A 21,069-nucleotide genomic window follows, 5' to 3' on the forward strand; every position below is an offset into this window, starting at 1 on the left:
CTGCACAAGAAAAGTAAATAATTTACTATATGGCTTACATAACCATAAGAATAATATAAACACTAAATACTGATCTAACCAAAATTCTACTCTAACTGTACTGAGAGGGTGAAAGAGGAGAAAAGTTGCTAGATAGGGGAAGGCAGCAGATGATGACTAAAACTGAAAAGTCAACAAGAGGTTATACAAATACGTTATTTTGTTTTGTTTTGTTTAAAGATTTTATTTATTTGACAGAGAGAAACACAGCGAAAGAGGGAACACAAGCAGGGGGAGTGGGAGAGGGAGAAGCAGGCTTCCCGCGGAGCAGGGAGCCCGATGCGGGGCTCAATCCCAGGACCCTGGGATCATGACCGGAGCCGAAGGCAGACGCTTAACGACTGAGCCACCCAGGTGCCCCGCATACAAATACGTTATTTTGAAATGTGAATACCAAAAGGATATAAACAATTTTGTAGCAGAGTGTATTCTCTCAAGTCTTGAGGTATATCAATGGTCTTGGAGGTACTTCCCAAACTTCAGTTTATTCCCTCAGTTCAGCATGGAGCCCTGGCCCTTCCCCTCCACCGTATCAGGGCATCAGCTGTGATTATTCACTTTTCCAGCTTTTTCCCTCTCTTTCCAGAAGTCATGTCCACTGACCCTCAGTCAAGAGAAGGTAAAACTAAGAGTACCCACTCACTTCACTTCACTCCAGATTTGGAGTTTCAGTAAGAAACCTACTCACACACATGGCTTCTAGAAGGAGGCAGGCAGAGTCAAGCCTCGGGTTTTCCCTTAGCTGCTACTCTCTCTCAAAAAAAAAAAAAAAAAAGGCATTAGCTCATACATCTTTCCTTATTTGGTTCCTGCTGAAAAATCTCTTCTATATGTTCATGACCCCACGTTCATTTCCTTTAACAGTAGGTGATACTAATCTAGCTTCATTCTACCAAGTTTATGTCTGATTCACCTTTTTATCTCCCAGAGCACCTAAACACACTGCCTTGTGTGTATTAAGTATTCACATGGTGGATGAATAACTGGAACTGAATTTAGTAAAATATCTCCTCTTATAATAGTTTCATTCATGATCTTAAATTGGATTCAAATATTTTATCTGGCATGCTCTTATCAATTTAAAAAAGAGAAAGGGGCGCCTGGGTGGCTCAGTCAATGAAGCGTCTGCCCTTTGGCTCAGGTCATGATCTCAGGGTCTTGGGATTGAGCCCCACATTGGGCTCCCTGCTCAGTGGGGAGTCTGCTTCTCCCTCTCCCTGCCGCTCCTCCTGCTTGTACTTACTCTGTCAAAGAAATAAATAAAATCTATAAAAAATAAAAATTAAAAAGAGAGAAAAAGTATACCTTCATGCAAAGTGAAACTGAAAAAATACTTTGGCTGAGTAATCTAGCATACACATGCAAAAGATGACAACATACCTGTTAACAGTAACACCTGCTTTCCCAGAAGGGAAGAGAAGGAAAGAAGAGGGGAGGAGAACACTTTTGATGCATATATTAAAAGCTATACCATACATGTGAAGCTACTGTAGGTTTATTCCTGAAGTCTCACAGTTAATAAGGTAGAATACCAGATACCAGCAAGGTTTTGTCAAATCAGAAAATTCTGTAAGTGTAACCAGGGAAAAAATAATAGATACCCAAATCCTGAAAACCAGATTTAAAAGTTCATGAAAGAAACTGCCATTTAATCCTAAACTCAGAAAACACAGTAGTAATTACTAATGTTTATTAAATTTGTTGAAAGATGTGCATTTTCTAGCACTGATCTGCTGAATCTCAGGTTCCCGGTATCTTCATCCAAAACTTTAACCTCTAAATTTTTTTATCCTTTTATTTTATTATGCTTAGAAATTTCCAGACAAAATATTACCCATATATGTTACTATTTACTAATTTCCCTCAGATTTTTACAAAGCCCCAAATCAATGATTTAATGAAAACATGTTCCAAATTACTAAGTAGAAATAAAGCAGCAAATGTGGCAATTGAAAGCTGCAAGGAACAGAAAGCCAATTCTTCGGGGGAGAGACACTTGGAATAACTTCAGCTGTGAAAAGGTCTCCCATCCCCCCCCAAACTAGGAATATTTTATGAAGAAAATAAAACCATTCAAATGCCAAAGGAAAAAAAAAACACTTAAAGGATGGAAAATGTTGAAAGGAGCCTGCCAGTGGGACCTGCACTTTTAGGCATCAATCAAGTAGAGAGTTAGCCATATGCAAAGCTTCAAGGATTTCATCAGTGAGGACCATTCTTCTTCTTGGCAAGTTCATTAAAATGGCTATTTCTTTGTAATAGAAAATGTACTTTCTTTCCTTACTAATCACAAAAGCATGTGTGAGCCTATGCCTATCTCCTAATCACCCAGTTACACATAGTGATGGGTTCATATGTCATATACACCTACGAATATGACAAAATGTTTGCCAGGAGTACTCTTCCAACAAGAGCTGCTTTGATCCCCTGATAACAGCCCACTTCCGCCCAAACATACAAGCTCGTTAAATTCTCTGTTAAACACAACAATTACTTTTCACCAGTTAAAAGATAGGAACTTACACATGACTTGGAATTGTTCACCAGGGAAAATATTAATGACTGAGTTTGGAAAAGTAATGAGATCAAATTCAATTCTTCCACTTCACAGATGAGAAAATTAAGGCCTGGAGAAGTAAAATGACATCACCAAAGCTACTATGAGGCAGCAATCAGTATCACATTTTGAACCTACAGGACAGGTAATGGAAAAGGGCACTGAGATAGGGGATAAACAGCTGGACAGGTGTTATTGTATGTCCAGGAATAAGCATGTCAGAAGGTTGAAAGTAAAGAAAACTATGCAACTTCAAGGAACTAAAATGATGCTTCTGAATATGCTACATGCCACATACTCAAATAAGTAAGATGCTAGACACTATCTTAAAATGTGCCACTGTAGCAAATATTTAGCCTTCTAAGTCATGTGATTACCTTTTCACAAGACTACACATGACTCCCTGGCTTTAAAAAATATTCAGTGTAGGGGCGCCTGGGTGGCTCAGTTGGTTAGGCGACTGCCTTCAGCTCAGGTCATGATCCTGAAGTCCCGGGATCGAGTCACGCGTCGGGCTCCCTGCTCAGCGGGGAGCCTGCTTCTCCCTCTGACCCTCCTCCCTCTCATGTGCTCTCTCTCTCATTCTCTCTCTCAAATAAATAAATAAAATCTTTAAAAAATATATTCAGTGTAGTACTGCCATAAGGACATATAGATCAACAAACAGAACAGAGAGTCCAGCAATAAACCCTTATATTTACAGTCAAGTGATTTTCAACAAAGGTGCCATGGCAACTCAATAGGGAAAAGAGAGTATTTTTCAACAAGTAGTGCTGAAACAACTGGATATCCACATACAAAAAAATGAATTTAGACCCTTAGCTCACACTACAAACAAAAATTAAATCAAAATGGATTAGAGATATGAATATAAGTGTATTGTAGTATTTTTAGAAATAAATAATAGAAAAACTCCAAGACATTAGGTTAGGCAAAGATTCCTTAGATATGACACCAAAAGCACAATCTAAACAGGAAAGAATTTATAAACTGTACTTCATCGAAATGCAAAACTTTTTTGCTTCAAAATACTCCATTAAGAAAATGGAAAGACAAGTCACAGAATGGCAAGGAAATATTTGCAAATTACACATCTGATAAAGGCCTTATATCCAGAATATACAAAGAACTCCAGAATATATAACTCAACAATAAAAAGACAAACACCCAATTTAAATATGGGTAAATGATTTCAGTAGACATTTCACCAAAGAAGACATAGGAATCATTAATAAGCACATGAAAAGATGTTCAATATCATTAGTCATCAGGGAAACAAATCAAAACCACAACTAAATACCACATCACACCCAGCAGGACAGCTGTAATTAAAAAAAAAAAAAATAGTAAGCATTGGTAAAAATGGGAAGAAACAGTAACCCTTGCACATTGCTGCTGGAAATGTGAGATAGTATGGACACTTTAGAAAACAGTTTGGCAGCTTTTTAAATTACCATACACCCTGTAATTCCACTCGTAGGTCCTGTGCCAAGAGAAATGAAAACATATGTCCCACAAAGACTTGTATGCAAGTGTTCATGGTAGCATTATTCCTAACAGGCAAAAAGTATAAAAAAACTCAGATGTCCATGAAACTGAAGAATGGAGAGACAAAATGTGGTACATCCATACAATGGAACACTACTCTACAATAAAAAAAATGAAATACTGATACATGCTACAATTTAGATGAACCTCGAAAACATCAAAGTATAGAAAACCAGACACAAAAGACCCATATTTTGTATGATTTCATTTATATGAAATGTCCAGAAAAGGCAAATCTATAGAAACAGGAAGGAGGTAGATTACTGGTTGTCTGGGGCTGGGCGTGGGGATTGACTGTAAACAGGCATGAGGCATACTATTGGGGTGCTGAAAAGGTTCTGAAACTGGATTATGGTAACAGCACAATTTGATAAATTTACTGGAAATCACTGAGTTGTACACTTAAAATGGATGAACTTTATGGTCTGAAAATTATACCTCAATAGTTTTTTTTTCAAGCTAAGGTTGGGGATAAAAGTATAATTAGTCATATGGGAGAGGGAACACAGATAAAACAAAATGGGCCATAGTTGATCATAGTTGAGGCCAGGGATTCAGTATACTGTTCCTTTCCTTTTTTTATACATACTTAACAATCTGATAATAACAATTTATATTAATAACAATTTTTGATCATCAAAAAAAGAAATTCCTAAGATCTCCAACTATTTATGAAGGCAAAACTTTCTTTCCTGTCTCCCTAAAGAACCTTGGGGAAATTGGCTCAACACTGTAAATCACATAAAAGAAAACACAGGAGGGGCACCTGGGTGGCTCAGTTGTTGAGCGTCTGCCTTCGGCTTGGGTCATGATCCCAGGGTCCTGGGATCGAGCCCCGCATCGGGCTCCCTGCTCAGCAGGAGTCCTGCTTCTCCCTCTCCCAGTCCCCCTGCTTGTGCTCCCTGCTCCCTCTCTCACTGTGTCTCTGTCAAATAAATAAATAAAATCTTTAAAAAAAAAAAAGAAAAAAGAAAACAATATTACTTTCTTGCATATTGGGCACCATATCTATTCTTTAATATAGCTTTCAACTTTAGATGAATTATTACCTATAGAAAAATAGTAAGGTGTGCCCCCCCACATTAAATTAATATAGATTGCCTTCTCCAACACCAAATCTGTTGCAACAAAAACTTGAACAAAAAGGGCGCCTGGGTGGCTCAGTTGGTTGAGCGACTGCCTTCGGCTCAGGTCATGACCCCAGGGTCCTGGGATCGAGTCCCGCGTCGGGCTCCTTGCTCTGCAGGGAGCCTGCTTCTCCCTCTCCCTCTGCCTGCTATTCCACCTGCTTGTACTCTCTCTCTCTCTGTCAAATAAATAAATAAAAATAGTTAAAAAAAAAAAAAAAAAACCTGAACAAAGAGGATTCTCATGGAGAACAAAGCAATTACATTTTCTGGATCTCAGTCTCATCACCTGTAATATGTGAGAGGTGGCCAAGATGACATGTAAGTTGTCTTTTACACTGACACTCTATGATTCTAGAATTTATTTGCCAGTTTTTTCCAGTAACTCCTTCTTCTTGTACCACAGGTTAACGAGGTCCCAGACAGAGATACGGGCAGAGTTAAGCAACAAAAACACATGAGAATTAACCTTGGTAAAGGTCAAGTTTCATTTCTCATATTACTTTTATATGAATGCATTTCTCCTAATCATTTTACCATGAAACTCCTTAGGTTGGTTAAAAACGTGTATGTGTGTGTGTGTGTCTTGGACGGAAGGCAGGCAGGCAACTTGGAAAAAGATTCTATTATCTTGGGAGGGTCTCTTTTTCACCATGACATATAGTCAAACCAACATCTAAGTCTGAAACACTTCAAAATGAGTTTGTGATGACAACTACTCCACATCAAAGTTTCTCAATCACCCCACCTTTTGCAATCTGGATTAACCCTACCACTCCAATGAACTGTTCTAAGACTTCCTAGGAACATAGTTTGCAAACTCCTTCTCCCCGAGTCCCCATTCTTATTGATCAGTAGCAAACCTTAAGACTTCTGGTCTCTACTTCTTCCTGAAATATACTCCTCCCTGAGCATTCCAGGCCATGGTGCTTGTCCCTTACTGAATTCATGTGTTCTCATGGCTTTAGGTCTAGCTGTTACGGCAATTTGGTGTTTACATAGAAAGACCTGAGAAGTTTTAAATAAGGAAGTGACATCATGGCTGAACTTAACACAATTAATCCTGTTGCACTATGACGGAAAGAACGAAGCAAGCAAACCAGACTGGAGATTATATAGTAGTCTCCAAGGCAACTGGTAATAAGAAGTGAACCAAGGCAGATATCAAAGAAAAATCAGCAGAATTTGGCTGCAAAAATTATATCCATCCTTCAAAGGCTAGCTCAACAGCCTGTACAACCACTCCAACATATCTACAGATCATCCTAGTTAGAAACCACCCAGACTCAGCACCCTTCTCACATGTAACTATAATACTGACTGGCAGAATGTGGGGCCATATCGATATTCCTCTTACAATTCTCCACAGTACATAGTACACAGTAAGTGTTCAATAAATACTGGTTAAATGATAAGACACTTTTGCTGGTCACCATTATTGAAGTCTATTTCAGTTTTCATGTAACTCTCTAAGCTCAAATGCATACACTGAGAATTGTATTGCTTTTTTTGTTGTGTTTTTTTTTTTTAGAGAGAGAGAGAGAGAGAGCATATGCAAGTGAGCGGGGGGGGGGGGCAGAAGAAGAAGGAGAGACAGAATCTTAAGCTGGGCATGGAGCCCAACATGAGGCTTGATCTCACGACCCTGAGATCATGACCTGAGCCGAAATCATGAATCATGGAACACTACGTCAAAAACTAATGATGTAATGTATGGTGATTAACATAACATAAAAAAAAAAAAAAAGAATCAGATGTTTAACCGGGTCACCCAGGCACCCCAAGAATTGTAGTGTTTTATGGTATTCTTCAGCTCACAAGTTTTGTAACAGTCATAAGCAAAACGTCTAACAATAGATAAATGGTTAAATAAACTAAGACCCAAATTAATAAAGGTAAAAGAAATGAGAGTATCACCATTTTGCAACTACCAATGAAACAATGGATCTAAGCAGTAGTTTGCTGAGAATAGCTCATATCAGCTTATGAGAGCCAACCGTATACATAAGTTCCAACCCCACATTTCGTAAGACATCAGTAAGAATAAAATTGGCTGTGGCAGGAATGTTTATACCATAAAAATTGGTAAATAGCCAGTTAAACATTTACCAACACACCACTGGATGTAGGCAATGAGGATCAATACCTGATAAAATGATTATCTGAAAGGCTGTTGGGGATCTCTATAATAACGGATGAATCAAGCTAATACTTCATGAACCCATCGATAAATCAAACATCACAAAAATGGAGTCATTAGACATCAGAGATCTCCTAATGTGATGCAGTAGAAAATACACAGCATCACTAGGAACTACTCTTGTTAAAAATAGAATGTGATGGGGAGCCTGGGTGGCTCAGTCGGTTAAGCGGCTGCCTTCGGCTCAGGTCATGATCCCAGGGTCCTGGGATCGAGCCCCACGTCGGGCTCCCTGCTCAGTGGAGAGTCTGTTTCTCCCTCTCCCTCTGCCTGCCTCTCTGCCTACTTGTGCGCTCTCTCTCTCTCTGTCAAATAAATAAATAAAATCTTTTAAAAAAAAATAGAATGTGATTCGGGGCGCCTGGGTGGCTCAGTCGGTTAAGCAGCTGCCTTCGGCTCAGGTCATGATCCCAGGGTCCTGGGATCGAGCCCTGCGTCGGGCTCCCTGCTCGGCGGGAAGCCTGCTTCTCCCTCTCCCACTCCCCCTGCTTGTGTCCCTGCTCTCGCTATCTCTCTCTCTGTCAAATAAATAAAATATTAAAAAAAAATAGAATGTGAATCTAATCAAACCTAGATCCACCTACCAGTTTGTAAGAAATACAAAAGAAAAGGTTTAGTGATTAAGTTATTTTAAAAAGGCCTTACCTATTAGAGATACATATAAAGTATGTATGAAATTACATAATATCTGGCATTTGATCTGGGGATGGAGATTTTCTACTTTTACATAAATTTGAAGTTTTCCATAATACAGTTTTTAACAAAGTAGCCAGTATATAGAATGTATATAAAAGAATGACAAAATTATCAGTACTGACATGGATAGATCTCTAAGAAATAACAAATTGTGAAAAAGCACAGGGGAAACATGTACAATGTGATGCCAATTATTTTAAAGACAAAAAACATGGAATTGATGTTATAAATGGACTAGAAAATGTCAGGATACCTTCCCTGGGGAGGATACTGGGCTTGGTGGAAATGAGGTTAAGGAACAGATTTGTAATGTTTGAATTTTACACAGAAGAAAGTATTTGTCTATTACTCAAATGAGTTTTTTTTTATTTTAGAGAGAGAGCAAAGAGAGAGTGTGGGGGCAGCAGGTAGAGGGGCAGAAGGAGAGAGAAACTCAGACTCCATGCTGAGCATGGAGCCCAATGCAGGGCTCAGTCTCATGACCCTGAGATCATGACCTGAACCAAAACCAAGAGTCAGACGCTTAACCAACTGCGCTACCCAGGCGCCCCTACTCAAATGAGTTTTATAAGCATTTTAAAAATAAAGATTATACCGGGGCACCTGGGTGGCTCAGTCGTTAAGCGTCTGCCTTCGGCTTAGGTCATGATCCTAGGGTCCTGGGATCAAGCCCCACATCGGGCTCCCTGCTCCACGGGAAGCCTGCTTCTCCCTCTCCCACTCCCCCTGCTTGTGTTCCCTCTCTAGCTGTCTCTCTGTCAAATAAATAAATAAAATCTTAAAAAAAAAAATAAAAAATAAAGATTACATCAACATTTCCCACTGCATCCTCCTGAGATTCTAGTCCTATTCTTTCCCACAGTCCCTTGTTCAAGCACTCAGCCAGCCAGGGAAAGCTATAAAGCCAGAGAGTGGATAGAAAAGAGAATACACCCTGTCTAATAGCAGGACTAGCTGTACCCTCACCTTGGCAAGCCTTTGTAAACCTTCTAGTGGCACAAATCATAGCACTATGCTAGTATAGAAACTTTCACGTAACTATTAGAAAAGAAAAAAACCCTATAAATAGAGAAAGGAACAGGAAACAGCAAAAAGAAGCCAAGGACAGACAGCACACTGTAAGCATACCTCCCAAAGATGGAGCCTGGCACATATCTAGATGAACACACTGAGTACTGGCACAGACAAGCTTGGAAATACCAGCACTGTATTTTCACCTCTGAAAATGTTCATCTAGCCCAACAGCTCAAATATACTTCTCCAGGTTTAAATGAACTTCTAGATTTCAAATCTCATGACCGAGTGACACTATACGGCAGACAACACCTTTTATCCTTCAACTACTGAGAAGCTCAGAAGGAAACCTCAATGCTCTGTCACTACAAATTCTGAATGTGTTACTTCTAACTATAGACCCCTACCACAAATAAGATCAGGCCTGAAAGCAAGGATTCAGATGTAGAAAGCTAGAAAGAATTCCTTGGCCCTTTAAAGACAAATGACTGTCGTGACAGCCAACTGCCCAGGTGTGGAGATGAATCTCAGTCCTGAAGGAGGATAAGGGCTGCAACCAACAGAAATAACAGCACTGTGCACTTCTTAAGAATTCAACATCCAGGGGCACCTGGGTCTCTCAGTCGGTTAAGCGTCTGACTCTTTATCTCAAACTCAGGTCTTGATCTCAGGGTTGTGAGTTCAAGCCATACATTGGGCTCCATGCTAGATGTGGAGCCTACTTAATTAAGGAAAAAAAAAAAAGAATTCAGCGTCCAGCATAGGCAGCTGAACAGAGACAAGACTACCAAATATCTGGCAAAATGGACAAGTTGGGAGACTCAAGTGGGGTCGAGAGAAGAGAAATACTTGCCCCTTCTTAAAGCAGTGGAGTGTAGGCAAGCCCAGGACCACCATCTACTAGCTCCACGACCTTAGCCAAATTAACTTCTGCACCTCAATTTCTATATCTCTAAAGTGGGGATACAACAGCACCTACCTCATTAGGGTTATTGTAAGGATAAGAGATAATGCATGGAAACTGCTTTAAATGTGTCCTCTGTACAAAGTAAGCCTCAAATTCAAATCAGCCATCATCACTATGTATCTAGTGCTAGGTGTTAATAAAGAGCCTAAAAACAACTCTAACAAATAGGGAAACTTGGCTTGGGACAGAGTAGCCACTGCATACTTACAGGTAAAGAATATACTACTCAGGTGACCTGGGTGGCTCAGTCGGTTAAGCGTCTGCCTTCAGCTCAGGTCATGATCTCCAGGTCCTGGGATCGAGACCTTCATCGGGCTCCCTGCTCAGCAGGGAGTCTGCTTCTCACTCTCTTTCCCCCTCCCCATCACGCGTTCTCTCTCACTTTCTTTCACATAAATAAATAAAATCTTTTTTAAAAAAATATACTACTTATAAAGGAACTAGATCAACTGGTTTCACATATGAGAGAAAAAGTACAGCTGGATGCTAGCAGTCAGTAATGATTCTTTAAATGTCCTCCAAACACTAAAAGGGATTCCCTCCATGATTTGTGGTAGCTGCATGATTAGTGAAGCAGTTAGAAGTCCAATAATGAGTATGCTTCCAAACTCATTATCTAAGTTAAGGATAAGATGTGTCCAGACAACTAACAGACAAGTTCAACAAGGTTACAAGATAGATCAATACATAAAAACCAATTATATTTCTATACACCAGCAATGAAGACTGCAAAAATGAAATTAAGAAAACAATTCCCTTTAGGCTAACATCAAAATAAACAAAACACTTAAGAATAAATTTTTACAAGTGTAAAACCTCTTTGTGAAAACTAGAAAATATTGTTGAAAGAAATTAAAGACTTAAATAAACGGAAATACATCCTGTGTTCATGGATTGGAAGATTTAATATTGTTAAGATGGAAAACATCACGTTGTACACCATAAATATGTACAATTTTTATTTGTCCATTAGCGTCATTATAAAGTTTGGGAAAAAAGACTGTTGAGATGGCAATACTAACCAAACTGATTTACAGAGTCAACGCAATCCCTACCAAACTCCCAGTTGCCTTTTTTTTAAAAAACAGAAATTGACAACCTGATCCTAAATTTCATATGGAAATGCGAGGGATCCAGAATAACCAAAACAATCTTGAAAAAGAAGAGAGGCACCTGGGTGGCTCAGTCAGTTATGTATCTGACCCTTGATTTCGGCTCAGGTCATGATCTCAGGGTCTTGAGATCAAGCCCCACGTCAGGCTCCGTGCTCACTGGGGAGTCTGCTTGAGATTCTCTCTGTCCCTCTCCCTCTGCCCCTCCCCATCCTGTGCGCTCACACCCTCTCTCTCTCTCAAATAAATAAATCTTTAAAAAAAAAAAAAGTAAAGAAAAGAAGAAGAAAGTGAGCAGACTCACACCTCCCAACTGCAAAATGTATTACAATTCTGCAACAATCACAACAGTATGGTGCTAGCACAAGGATAGATATATTAATATCAATGGAATAGAATTGAGAATCCAGAAATAAGCCTTTATGTTTATGGTCACTTGATTTTTAATAAGGGTGCCAGGAAAATTAAACAGGGAATAATATTTTCTCAACAAATGGTACTGGGACAACTGGATAGCCACATGCAAAAAAAAAAACAAATTGAACCCCTACCTCACACCACATACAAAAAAATCAACTCAAAATGGATCACAGACCTAAATGTAAGAGCTAAAAATATAAGTATCTTAGAAGAAAAGAGGAGTACGTGTTTGTGGCCTTGAGTTAGGCAATGATTTCTTAGATATGACACCAAAAGGACAAAATTAAAAGCTTCTGCACTTCAAAGGATACCATTAAAAATGTTGAAAGGACAACCCACAAAATGAGAGAAAATATTTTTAAATCATGTATGTGAAAAGGGACTTGTATCCAGAATATATAAATAACCCTTACAATTCAACAATAAGAGACAAATAGCCCAATTTTAAACTGGGCAAAGATTTTGAACAGACATTTCTCCAAAAATGACATAAATATGGCCAATAGGCACATGAAAAGATGTTCAACATCATTAGTCACTATAAAATGCAAATCAAGGGGCGTCTGGCTAGCTCAGTTGAAAGACCATCTGACTCTTGATCTCAGGGTCGTGGGTTTGAGCCCCACATTGGGTACAGAGATTACTTTAAAATAATTTAAAAAAAGAAAATGCAAATCAAAACCATGATAAGATACCATTTCATACCTACTAGGATGACTAAAATAAAAAGGATGGGCAATAACAAGTGCTTCAAGAGTGAGAAACTGCAGTCCTCACACGCTGGATGGTAAACTGGTGCAGCCACTTTGGTAGTTCCTCAAGATGTCCAACTTAGAGTTACCATACAACCCGGAACTTCCACTCCCATGTGTATCCATGAAGTGATAAATGGATAAATAAAATGTGTCATATTCCTACAATGTAATATTATTCATCCATAAAAGGAATGAAGTACTCCTACATGCTACAACATGGATACACCTTGCAAACATTATACTAAGTGAAAGAAGCCAGTTACAAAAGACCATATATTGTGGGATGCCATTAATATGGAATGTCCAGAATAGGCAAATTCACGGAAACTGAAAGGAGGCTAGAGGTTGCCAACAGCTGGTGGGAGAGGACAGGGGAATGAAGAAGGACTTCTAATGAGTATGGGGTTTCTTTTTGGGGTGAGGAAAATGTCCTAAAATTGGATAATGCTAGTGGTTGCACAACAGTATGAATATACTACAAGCCACTGAACTATATACTTTAAAAGGGCAAATTTTATAGTGTGTGGATTTTACCTCAATAAAGCTTTCATTTAAAAAAAAAAAAACTGGGACGCCTGGGTGGCTCAGTCAGTTAAGTGTCTGCCTTCGGCTCAGGTCATGATCCCAGGATCCTGGGATCGAGTCCCACATCGGGCTCCTTGCTCAGCAAGGAGCCTGCTTCTCCCTCTGCCTGCCTCTGTCTCTCTGATAAATAAATAAAATCTTAAAAAAAAAAAAAAAACTGTCCAGACTGCCAAACTGAACCCTTAGCTGGCTGTGTACTGTGGACCCAAAAGTTTGGGGATGGAGCAGGAATCCCATAATCCTACTGGATTTTAAAAGGGAACAAGTAGCACTCACAGGAATGATACAATAAGGAAATCTATAAGGTCGAAGCCGTTTGTGTGAGCAAATTCATCCTTTAGAGAACTTGAAAGGTTAAATTTGGTAAGAGATGTTGTATCTCTTATTCCCAAAGGGTTTACGTATTTCTCAAGTTGCAGAAAGAAATATCAATTTGTAGAAAAACCCAGACAGACTCTTCTCAGCTGGCCAACTAAAAAATACAATCCCCTTCCAAATTAAGACAGAGCCCTTATCACACTTTGCCCATCTGTACATCTCACAATGGAGACTATGGGAAGTCCTCTTAACTATTCCTCAATATTGGAAGGGCACTGAAGAGGAATCGAAGGACATATCAGAGTCTTAAAGAATGTTCTAAAATGCTTCTGTCATTTTAGCTGCATTCTACAAAGTGGCAGCAGACTGGTCATAAAAATACCCTGGACATAGTATGGTAGGCAAATCTGAGACAGGTAAACTGGGCCAGGGAAGTACATTTCTGGTACTCTCAGGTACTGTCTGGTCACTGTGGCTATAGAGTGAAAAGCAAAATTTTTATAATATCTGTACTTGAGGCAAAATTAAAAAGATACAAGTGGGTATTCAATAAGAAGTAAGTTTCTCTCTCACTCCTGTCCCCAGTCATCCTATTCTCTTCCCCAGAGGCAACCACTATTACCAGTTTCCTAAGTATCCTTCCAAAATCTGCCTATACATTTAAGAACACGCATATTCTGCACCGTGCCTCTTTCACTTAATTTATGTCAGATGGCTTTCCACTTAGTACACATATCTTATTCTTTTTAACTGCTTCTTAAGTTTCCATAATATGGATGTACCATAATTTCTTAACCCTGGAATGAATTATTATCAGTATGTCTAAAGCAGAAATAAAACATTAGCTATCCATGGGTAGATGCTACCCATGGATGTGTTTTGTTCAGCCATCACAATGGTTTTAACATGTGGATCTGAATGTATTTGGCCACATGCGATGTGGTAGAAAGAGCTCCCCACCAACATTCACTCTCCTCTTTCACAGTAAGAGGGATGTCAATGGGAAATGGCTACCCTGCCAGGAACTACATTTCCCAGCTGCCTAGCAGCTAGCTATATTCATGGGACTAGGTTTCCCCAGTTAGAGCTGAGTGGAAGTGATGAAGGTTTCTGGTCTGCAGCTTTAAAGGGATGGCTATGTTTCCTCCAAACAACCTCTGCCCCTTCTGCCAGGTAGATGCTCAATGACTGGCACAGGGCTATTTTGGCAGAGGCAGCACTGAAGGGGTTGACCATCACCGTGGCAACCTCCAGCTGCAAGCTTTAGACATGGCTCTGGAAGGGGCAAGTCACTGTTGAGAGTGGAAGGAGGGGAGTTCCCACCCCACATGGTGGAACAAAAGAAACCCCTGCTTTATGAAAACAACTGTTTCAATGAGGAAAAGGAAGTTAGTATCTAAAGAGTATTGCCTTCACAGTTTGATTTTTCTTACGGAAATTTCAGTAACATAATACGTTTTATAAAACAAAATAATAATAAAATATGTTTTGTGGCGGTAAGCATAGAGCTATAAAATCTAAACATTCCAGGTCTGACTGCATCTAGATTTTGTGCACTTGCATCATCACTGAGACTTTCTTGCACATTTTTGTCTTCTCTCAAATGCAGCAGCTGTTTGGGCCTTGACAGGATGGCTCCCTGACCTGGATCAGCTATTACAAAGGTGATCTCCCATGGGGCGCCTGGGTGGCTCAGTCGGTTAAGCATCTGCTTTCAGCTCAGGTCATGATTCCAGGACCCTAGGATCGAGTCCCGCATCGGGCTCCCTGCTCAGTGGGAGCCGGCTTCTCCCTCTCCTGCTCCCCCCTTGCTTGTGTGCTCTCTCTCTGTCAAATAAATAAATAAATAAAATCTTTTAAAAAACAACAACAACAATGGTGGTCTCCCTTTTACACGCAGCAATCATGTCATATCAACTTCTCCCTATGAAAACATACACTTAGGTGTAATACCAGTACCTGCCTATCTAGAGCCCTGGGATTATCCAGACTCCCGTAAATTTAAATTCATACTGTTTTTACAGATATCAAAAGTAAAGCCAATTGTCCCATACTGCCAAAGTGGCTTGTTCACTTTTATAGATTTACATTCAAAATCAGCCCTTTGTTATTCTTCCCCATATCATCTCACCGATCTCCCTAAATTTGAAGGCATTAATGCTCTAATGAAGGCATTCTAAGTTCTTCCCTTAAATCCCACCAAATCCTTCACCAAGTCTGTAGGAAGGGCTCTCTGTGTGCTCTCCTCCTCTTGGTCATCACAGTCTTCTATTTCCTTCTCCTCCCTTTATATAAACATCATCACTCCTATGTAACAACCATCTCATCATTTTCTGCACTTCCCTCTTTCATTCTTGCTTCTTTGCATCTTCTCTCCATCCTATTTCTTCTCCACACAATCAGTCCACCATAGGCCACTCTGACTCAGCAACCTAGCCTCACTTACTCTGTTTTTCACAGTCCTTTGCTTGTAATACAGCAGGCAACTGGGGCTCGGTCTCTCTGTGAGCCCACCAAGGAACTGTAGGGAAGGGATCACAGACCTGAACCACTAGAGATCAAGGGGGGCAAGGGACTTCATCCTCTCACTCCCTTTCCTCAATGATTTCTGGGCAAATGAGTGCCTATGGGTCAAACATGTTGCTATTAGGATTATGTTTATTATCTCACCAAAACCCTATAGCTCCGTGGACTGTTGGCCCTATTTTAGAGATTAAAAATCTGAAATGCAGAAAGATTAAGCCACTTGCTGAAAATCAAACAGTTAATAAGCAGCAGAGCTGGACTCCAAATCCAGTCTTGTCTCTTCCACCATACGATGCAATGTCGTAAAAGCCAGAGCACATCCATTCCCCAGCACTGCTGGCACTCCTCGCAGGCTTGCACAGCCAGAGAGATGCTTGCACGCTTCCAGCCTCTCCTTGCAAGGAAAACGTATTAAGATAGCTGCCCAGATTGTTTTAATCTTTTTGCATGCACAGAAAAATCTTCTGGGTCATAATCCGCCAGCCATGTGAAATTTTTATAGCATCATCATCCGTGGCTACTCCCACCTCAAATACTAGTTACTATGAAATTATGCCAGAATTTGGATCAAAGTATGGGGGGAAATGCAAGGCAAATTTTTATCTGATGAACTCATGGCAGAGAATCAAATTTCATAGGAGTTCCAGACTCTAGTATATTAAAAAACAATCTGTAACTTTACTGTGAGGAGACTACTTTATTAGAACAACTAAAACATGCTGAGCTCTGCTGGGACACAGAGGTCATGCTAATGTGTGAGCCAAGGAGAGTCTTTTCTTGCTTTTGTAGAAAAGATAATAATCTGCAAATCACTAGCATCTGAGGCTGGCTTGATTTAAAATGCACACAGATAGAGAAAAAGTTCCAGGAAATCACTATATTTATAGCTTGCCTACATCAGTCAGTGGAAAGGCCCTTGCTGCTCCCAAAATAACACTTGGGAAGGTGCTGCATCCTAACACCTTTGCTAAGCAAAGGCATGCATGGTTCTCATCTGCTGTTCTGTAGGTTCCCTAGGAGGACATCTCCCACTTCACAGGGAGCCAGGGAAGGAGACAGGGCCCTCCAACCTCCCCCACCTCCAGCCCAGCTGTACAGCAGCTGGCTCAAGGAAGTCCCAGTCCCAGAAGCCCTCAGCAGGCCACCTGGAGGAGCCCTTGCCCTAGTTCCCCCCACCAACCACCTAACCATCAGTCAGATTTAGAAAGCAAGCCCCCTTAGCATTAAACCCTCCAAGACACAGCATCTTCACCACAAGGATAAGATGCAGGGGAAGATTCTGGCCAGGTGTCGATCGCCAAGGTCTTTCACAAAAGAACTGCATAAGCATCTCAGGAAATGACAGACAATATACAAATTATATACAAATTACTTATATACAAATTACCACGATACGGAGAACAAGACCCCAGCCATGCACTCAGTGGGCTGTCTGGGGTTAAAGTATTTTAATCCTCTTGGTACAGAATTTCATAATTCTTGGTCCATACGGGTGTGGGCAAGGCTCCAGACACATGGGATATCTATCGGTTTAGAACTGCTTTCCCTCCCAAGAATACCATAGCAACTCGAAGACCTTCCTGGGACGGGAAATGGCCAGATCTGCTCGTTCTGTGCACTCACAAAGGCCTCTGTGGCAGACACACATCCAGTGACTCCAACAGGAAAGGGAAAGACTGGGGTGCAGAGGGGCACTTCACCTGGCACACTGGGCTGGAAGACTTTATTCAGATCCAAGGAGGAGGCTCTGGAATGGGTTTTCTGTGGCCGCGGTGGCGGGGTAGGAGGGTCCTCGCCCCTTTTCATGGCCTCTTCTATGGAGGTGCTAGAGTAAGATCTGCAGCAAAATAAGGAAAGGTCAGAAGGGAGACAGCAAAGCTTTAGTCTCTGAAGTAGGGTTGAAATGGAAATACCCACAAAAGTCAAAGTCACTACAAAGGACTGACCAGGGCCCATCTCAAAGCAACCACGAATTCAACTGTCCCTTGGGTGCCACTACCTGCAATAATTGTCCAAACCCAAACCATGAATCAGACCCTTTTTTAACCTCTTTGTTCATATGATATCTTAGACCTAAATTTACACAAAGGAAAAGCTTTCTGTAAATTCAAATCCGTTTCTATGGGTATTGTTAATAAGAATAACACGTAAGCCTTCTGCTCAGCCACTTCCATATTGTAACAGAAGGGCTTCATGGTCTTAACGGACTGCAGCACTTTTCTCCTGTTTACATGCGAACTCAATGACAGGCATGTATGGAAGTGGGGCAGATAACCTGAGAGTAAGAATCAGAGGCTCAAGGGAATACGCCACAAATGAAATTCAGGAAAGGGAAACACACATCTATCAGATGGAGGGGTCTAGGCTGTCTTACCATGAGAAATACCAGTTTGGGGAAATTTTCAAAGCAAAAGCTTCCTCTTAACCTTGTCCCTCAATCTGTAACAAGGCAGTAGCTAACTAGACAACTTCTGAGATTGTAACTCTAATAATTACATTCAAAGAAACAGAAAATAAATAACCTGCCAAAGGTAACATAGCTAGAAAGTTACACTGGTTCAATTCAAACTCCAATCTGTTTCTAAATTCCATTTTTAAAATATTCTGATACTGCCTATGAGCCAAGAAAGAAATCTTTTGGCAGTAGCGGCTAAACTACTTATTAGAGACTTAATTATTTTCTAAATTAATTCAACTCAGTACATTAATCAATTGCTTAGAAACAGGTTTGTGGATGAGTTCCCAATACGATTTTCTAAGAAGTGGATGTGTACATCCGTTCTACTCAGCCTCTCAGCTACACTCATGTCAAAGAACAAAATGACCTTTGAGTCAGAGATATGTTCTAGAGACAAATTAACATCAGAAAACTATTATTAGTATTTAGCTATTAGAGTGTCATTTATGAAATCAGAATCTATCGATTACTATTAAGCAACTTCAGTTCTTGGTAGAGCTGGTTTTTTTTTTTTTTTTTTTTTTTTTTTTTTTTAAAGGTTTTATTTATTTGACAGAGAGAAAGACAGCCAGAGAGGGAACACAAGCAGGGGGAGTGGGAGAGGGAGAAGCAGGCTTCCCGCGGAGCAGGGAGCCCGATGCGGGACTCGATCCCAGGACTCTGGGATCATGACCTGAGCCAAAGGCAGACGCTTAACAACTGAGCCACCCAGGCGCCCCTAGAGCTGGTTTTGACATAGCAAGTTTTTACTTTCCCAAATCATTCCCTCAAGGTTTCTTTGTGGTAGTTGAAGAGTTTTGTCATGCAAGGTTGCAATCTTTCATAAAGCTGCCATAATGGCATGGAACGTGCTCTGGGGTGGTCCCTGTAAAACAACTGGCAAGACAGGCAAGGTAAAGGCATGCAGGAACTGGCAGGAAGAATGGTCTGATACTTTAGAGTGAAAGGAAATTGATAGGAAAAGACAACAAAGTTTTCAAATGGGAACTCTTGATTTAAAAAGGAAATCAGAGACTCTAGCTAGAAATTAAAAGAACTTTTTATGCCAGACAGAGCTTTAGTGAGTTTTCAGTCAAGAAAGAAAATATGGGGTGTGTGTGTGTGTGTGTGTGTGTGTGTGTGTGTATCAACACACACGCAGAGAGTTAGGCATACCATCCCACACCACATATCTCATTCCATTCTATTTCCATATATAACCTGTGTACTGGTTATTTTCAAATGGAAAGCTAACTGAATATTAAACAAGTGATACTGTAAAACTGTGACTACAACCAATTTAAATACAAATGTGCAGGGAATCAACAAAATAATGAATATAAGTGGTGTTAGAACAGTGATTTTCCCTCTCCCTCACATTTCTACAAAGTTTTATTATTCTAAAAAGGAAGATAAAGGATAATCTGATTCTCTCAGTTTCAATAAAGACCCAGCTGGGGAGAAGTGAAAATAAAAACATCCACATTAGACCAGGAGACCAATCCCTAAAAGAATAATATATAAAAGTTGGGGGGTGCCTGGGTGGCTCAGTCATTAAGCATCTGCCTTCAGCGCAGGTCATGATCCCAGGGTCCTGGGATCGAGCCCCGCATCGGGCTCCCTCCTCAGCGGGGAGCCTGCTTCTCCCTCTCCCACTCCCCCTGCTTGTGCTCCCTCTCTCGCTGTCTCTCTGTCAAATAAACAAATAAAATCTTAAAAAAAAAGTTGGCCAGAGATATTAGTAATAGAACAGGTAACCATGAAATTTTGTACTTTCATTCACTTGGAGAGAGAGGAAGTCAACAGAAGAAAACTGTGAGGTTTAACTTACAGTTAACACAGCACACATAAACAGATTTCTGGAATTCAAAGGTTTTTCATACTATGAGGGCAGATAAATGTTACTATTTCTACATCCTAAAGCCAGTACTTTAAGCCAGTACAGTAAAAGATCCATTCATCCTTAAAAAAAAAAAAAAAAAAAGATGAGTAAATGTAGTAGCCACAGACAGAAACAGTGACTATACCTTTTTTCCTGCCAAAAAGATTACTGTATCTATTGTTTCAAAAAATGTGAATATAGATATCTGTATCTTCTATAAACAAGGAAACAAAACCCCAATTTAGAAACTCCAGACATAAAAGATAAACTAAGGGATAACTCTCAGATTTACAAAAAGACGAGGTTTCCTCAATTATCAATATTTCAAGCATATAAAATATGATCAGATTTAAATTCACTTTTTCAGGAATGTGTCTCAGTAGCCAAAGGAAGAAAAAAGTCACTAAGAGCCAAAGCAAACACATATGTACTGTCCTTACACTGCTGTCTACCACTGAAGAGTGGTCCCAACACCATTTCTCCTCTCTGATGTTCTATTAATGTTTCCATATTTCTCCTCAATCCTCCACTCTGATGTCTGATGTCAACTGCAGCTCTGTCTTACTCGCTCTCCCTCTTCTACTAGCTTCTACTGATCTAAAAACTGTGAAGCTTGGGGCACCTGGGTGGCTCAGTCGTTAAGCGTCTGCCTTGGGCTCAGATCGTGATCCCAGGGTCCTGGGATCGAGCCCCGCATTCGGCTCCCTGCTCAGCGGGAAGCCTGCTTCTCCCTCTCCCATTCCCCCTGTTTGTGTTCCCTCTCTCGCTGTCTCTCTGTCAAATAACAAAATCTATTAAAAAACAACAACAACAACAACAACAACAACAAACAAACCGTGAAGCCAAAAAGCAGCTCTAAGACAGGATAAAACAGACCATAAGCACT

At 40.3% G+C, this 21,069-nt stretch overlaps 1 protein-coding gene across 7 annotated transcripts in view; it reads right to left on the bottom strand.

Annotated features, from left to right (window-relative positions):
• Positions 1-21,069, bottom strand: part of REPS2 (RALBP1 associated Eps domain containing 2) — a 219,156-nt gene that overhangs the window by 67,156 nt on the left and 130,931 nt on the right. For 5 of the 7 annotated variants that reach the window (XM_078064785.1, XM_078064789.1, XM_078064784.1 and 2 more), the window contains exon 13: positions 17,565-17,701. The exons of the other annotated variants lie outside the window; for them this stretch is intronic. In XM_078064785.1, coding sequence (XP_077920911.1) covers positions 17,565-17,701 — 137 coding nt within the window. The remainder of the gene's footprint in view (positions 1-17,564; positions 17,702-21,069) is intronic. 7 annotated transcript variants of the gene reach the window in all.

This window comes from Halichoerus grypus, chromosome X (assembly GCF_964656455.1).
Source record: "Halichoerus grypus chromosome X, mHalGry1.hap1.1, whole genome shotgun sequence".
NCBI lineage: Eukaryota > Metazoa > Chordata > Mammalia > Carnivora > Phocidae > Halichoerus > Halichoerus grypus.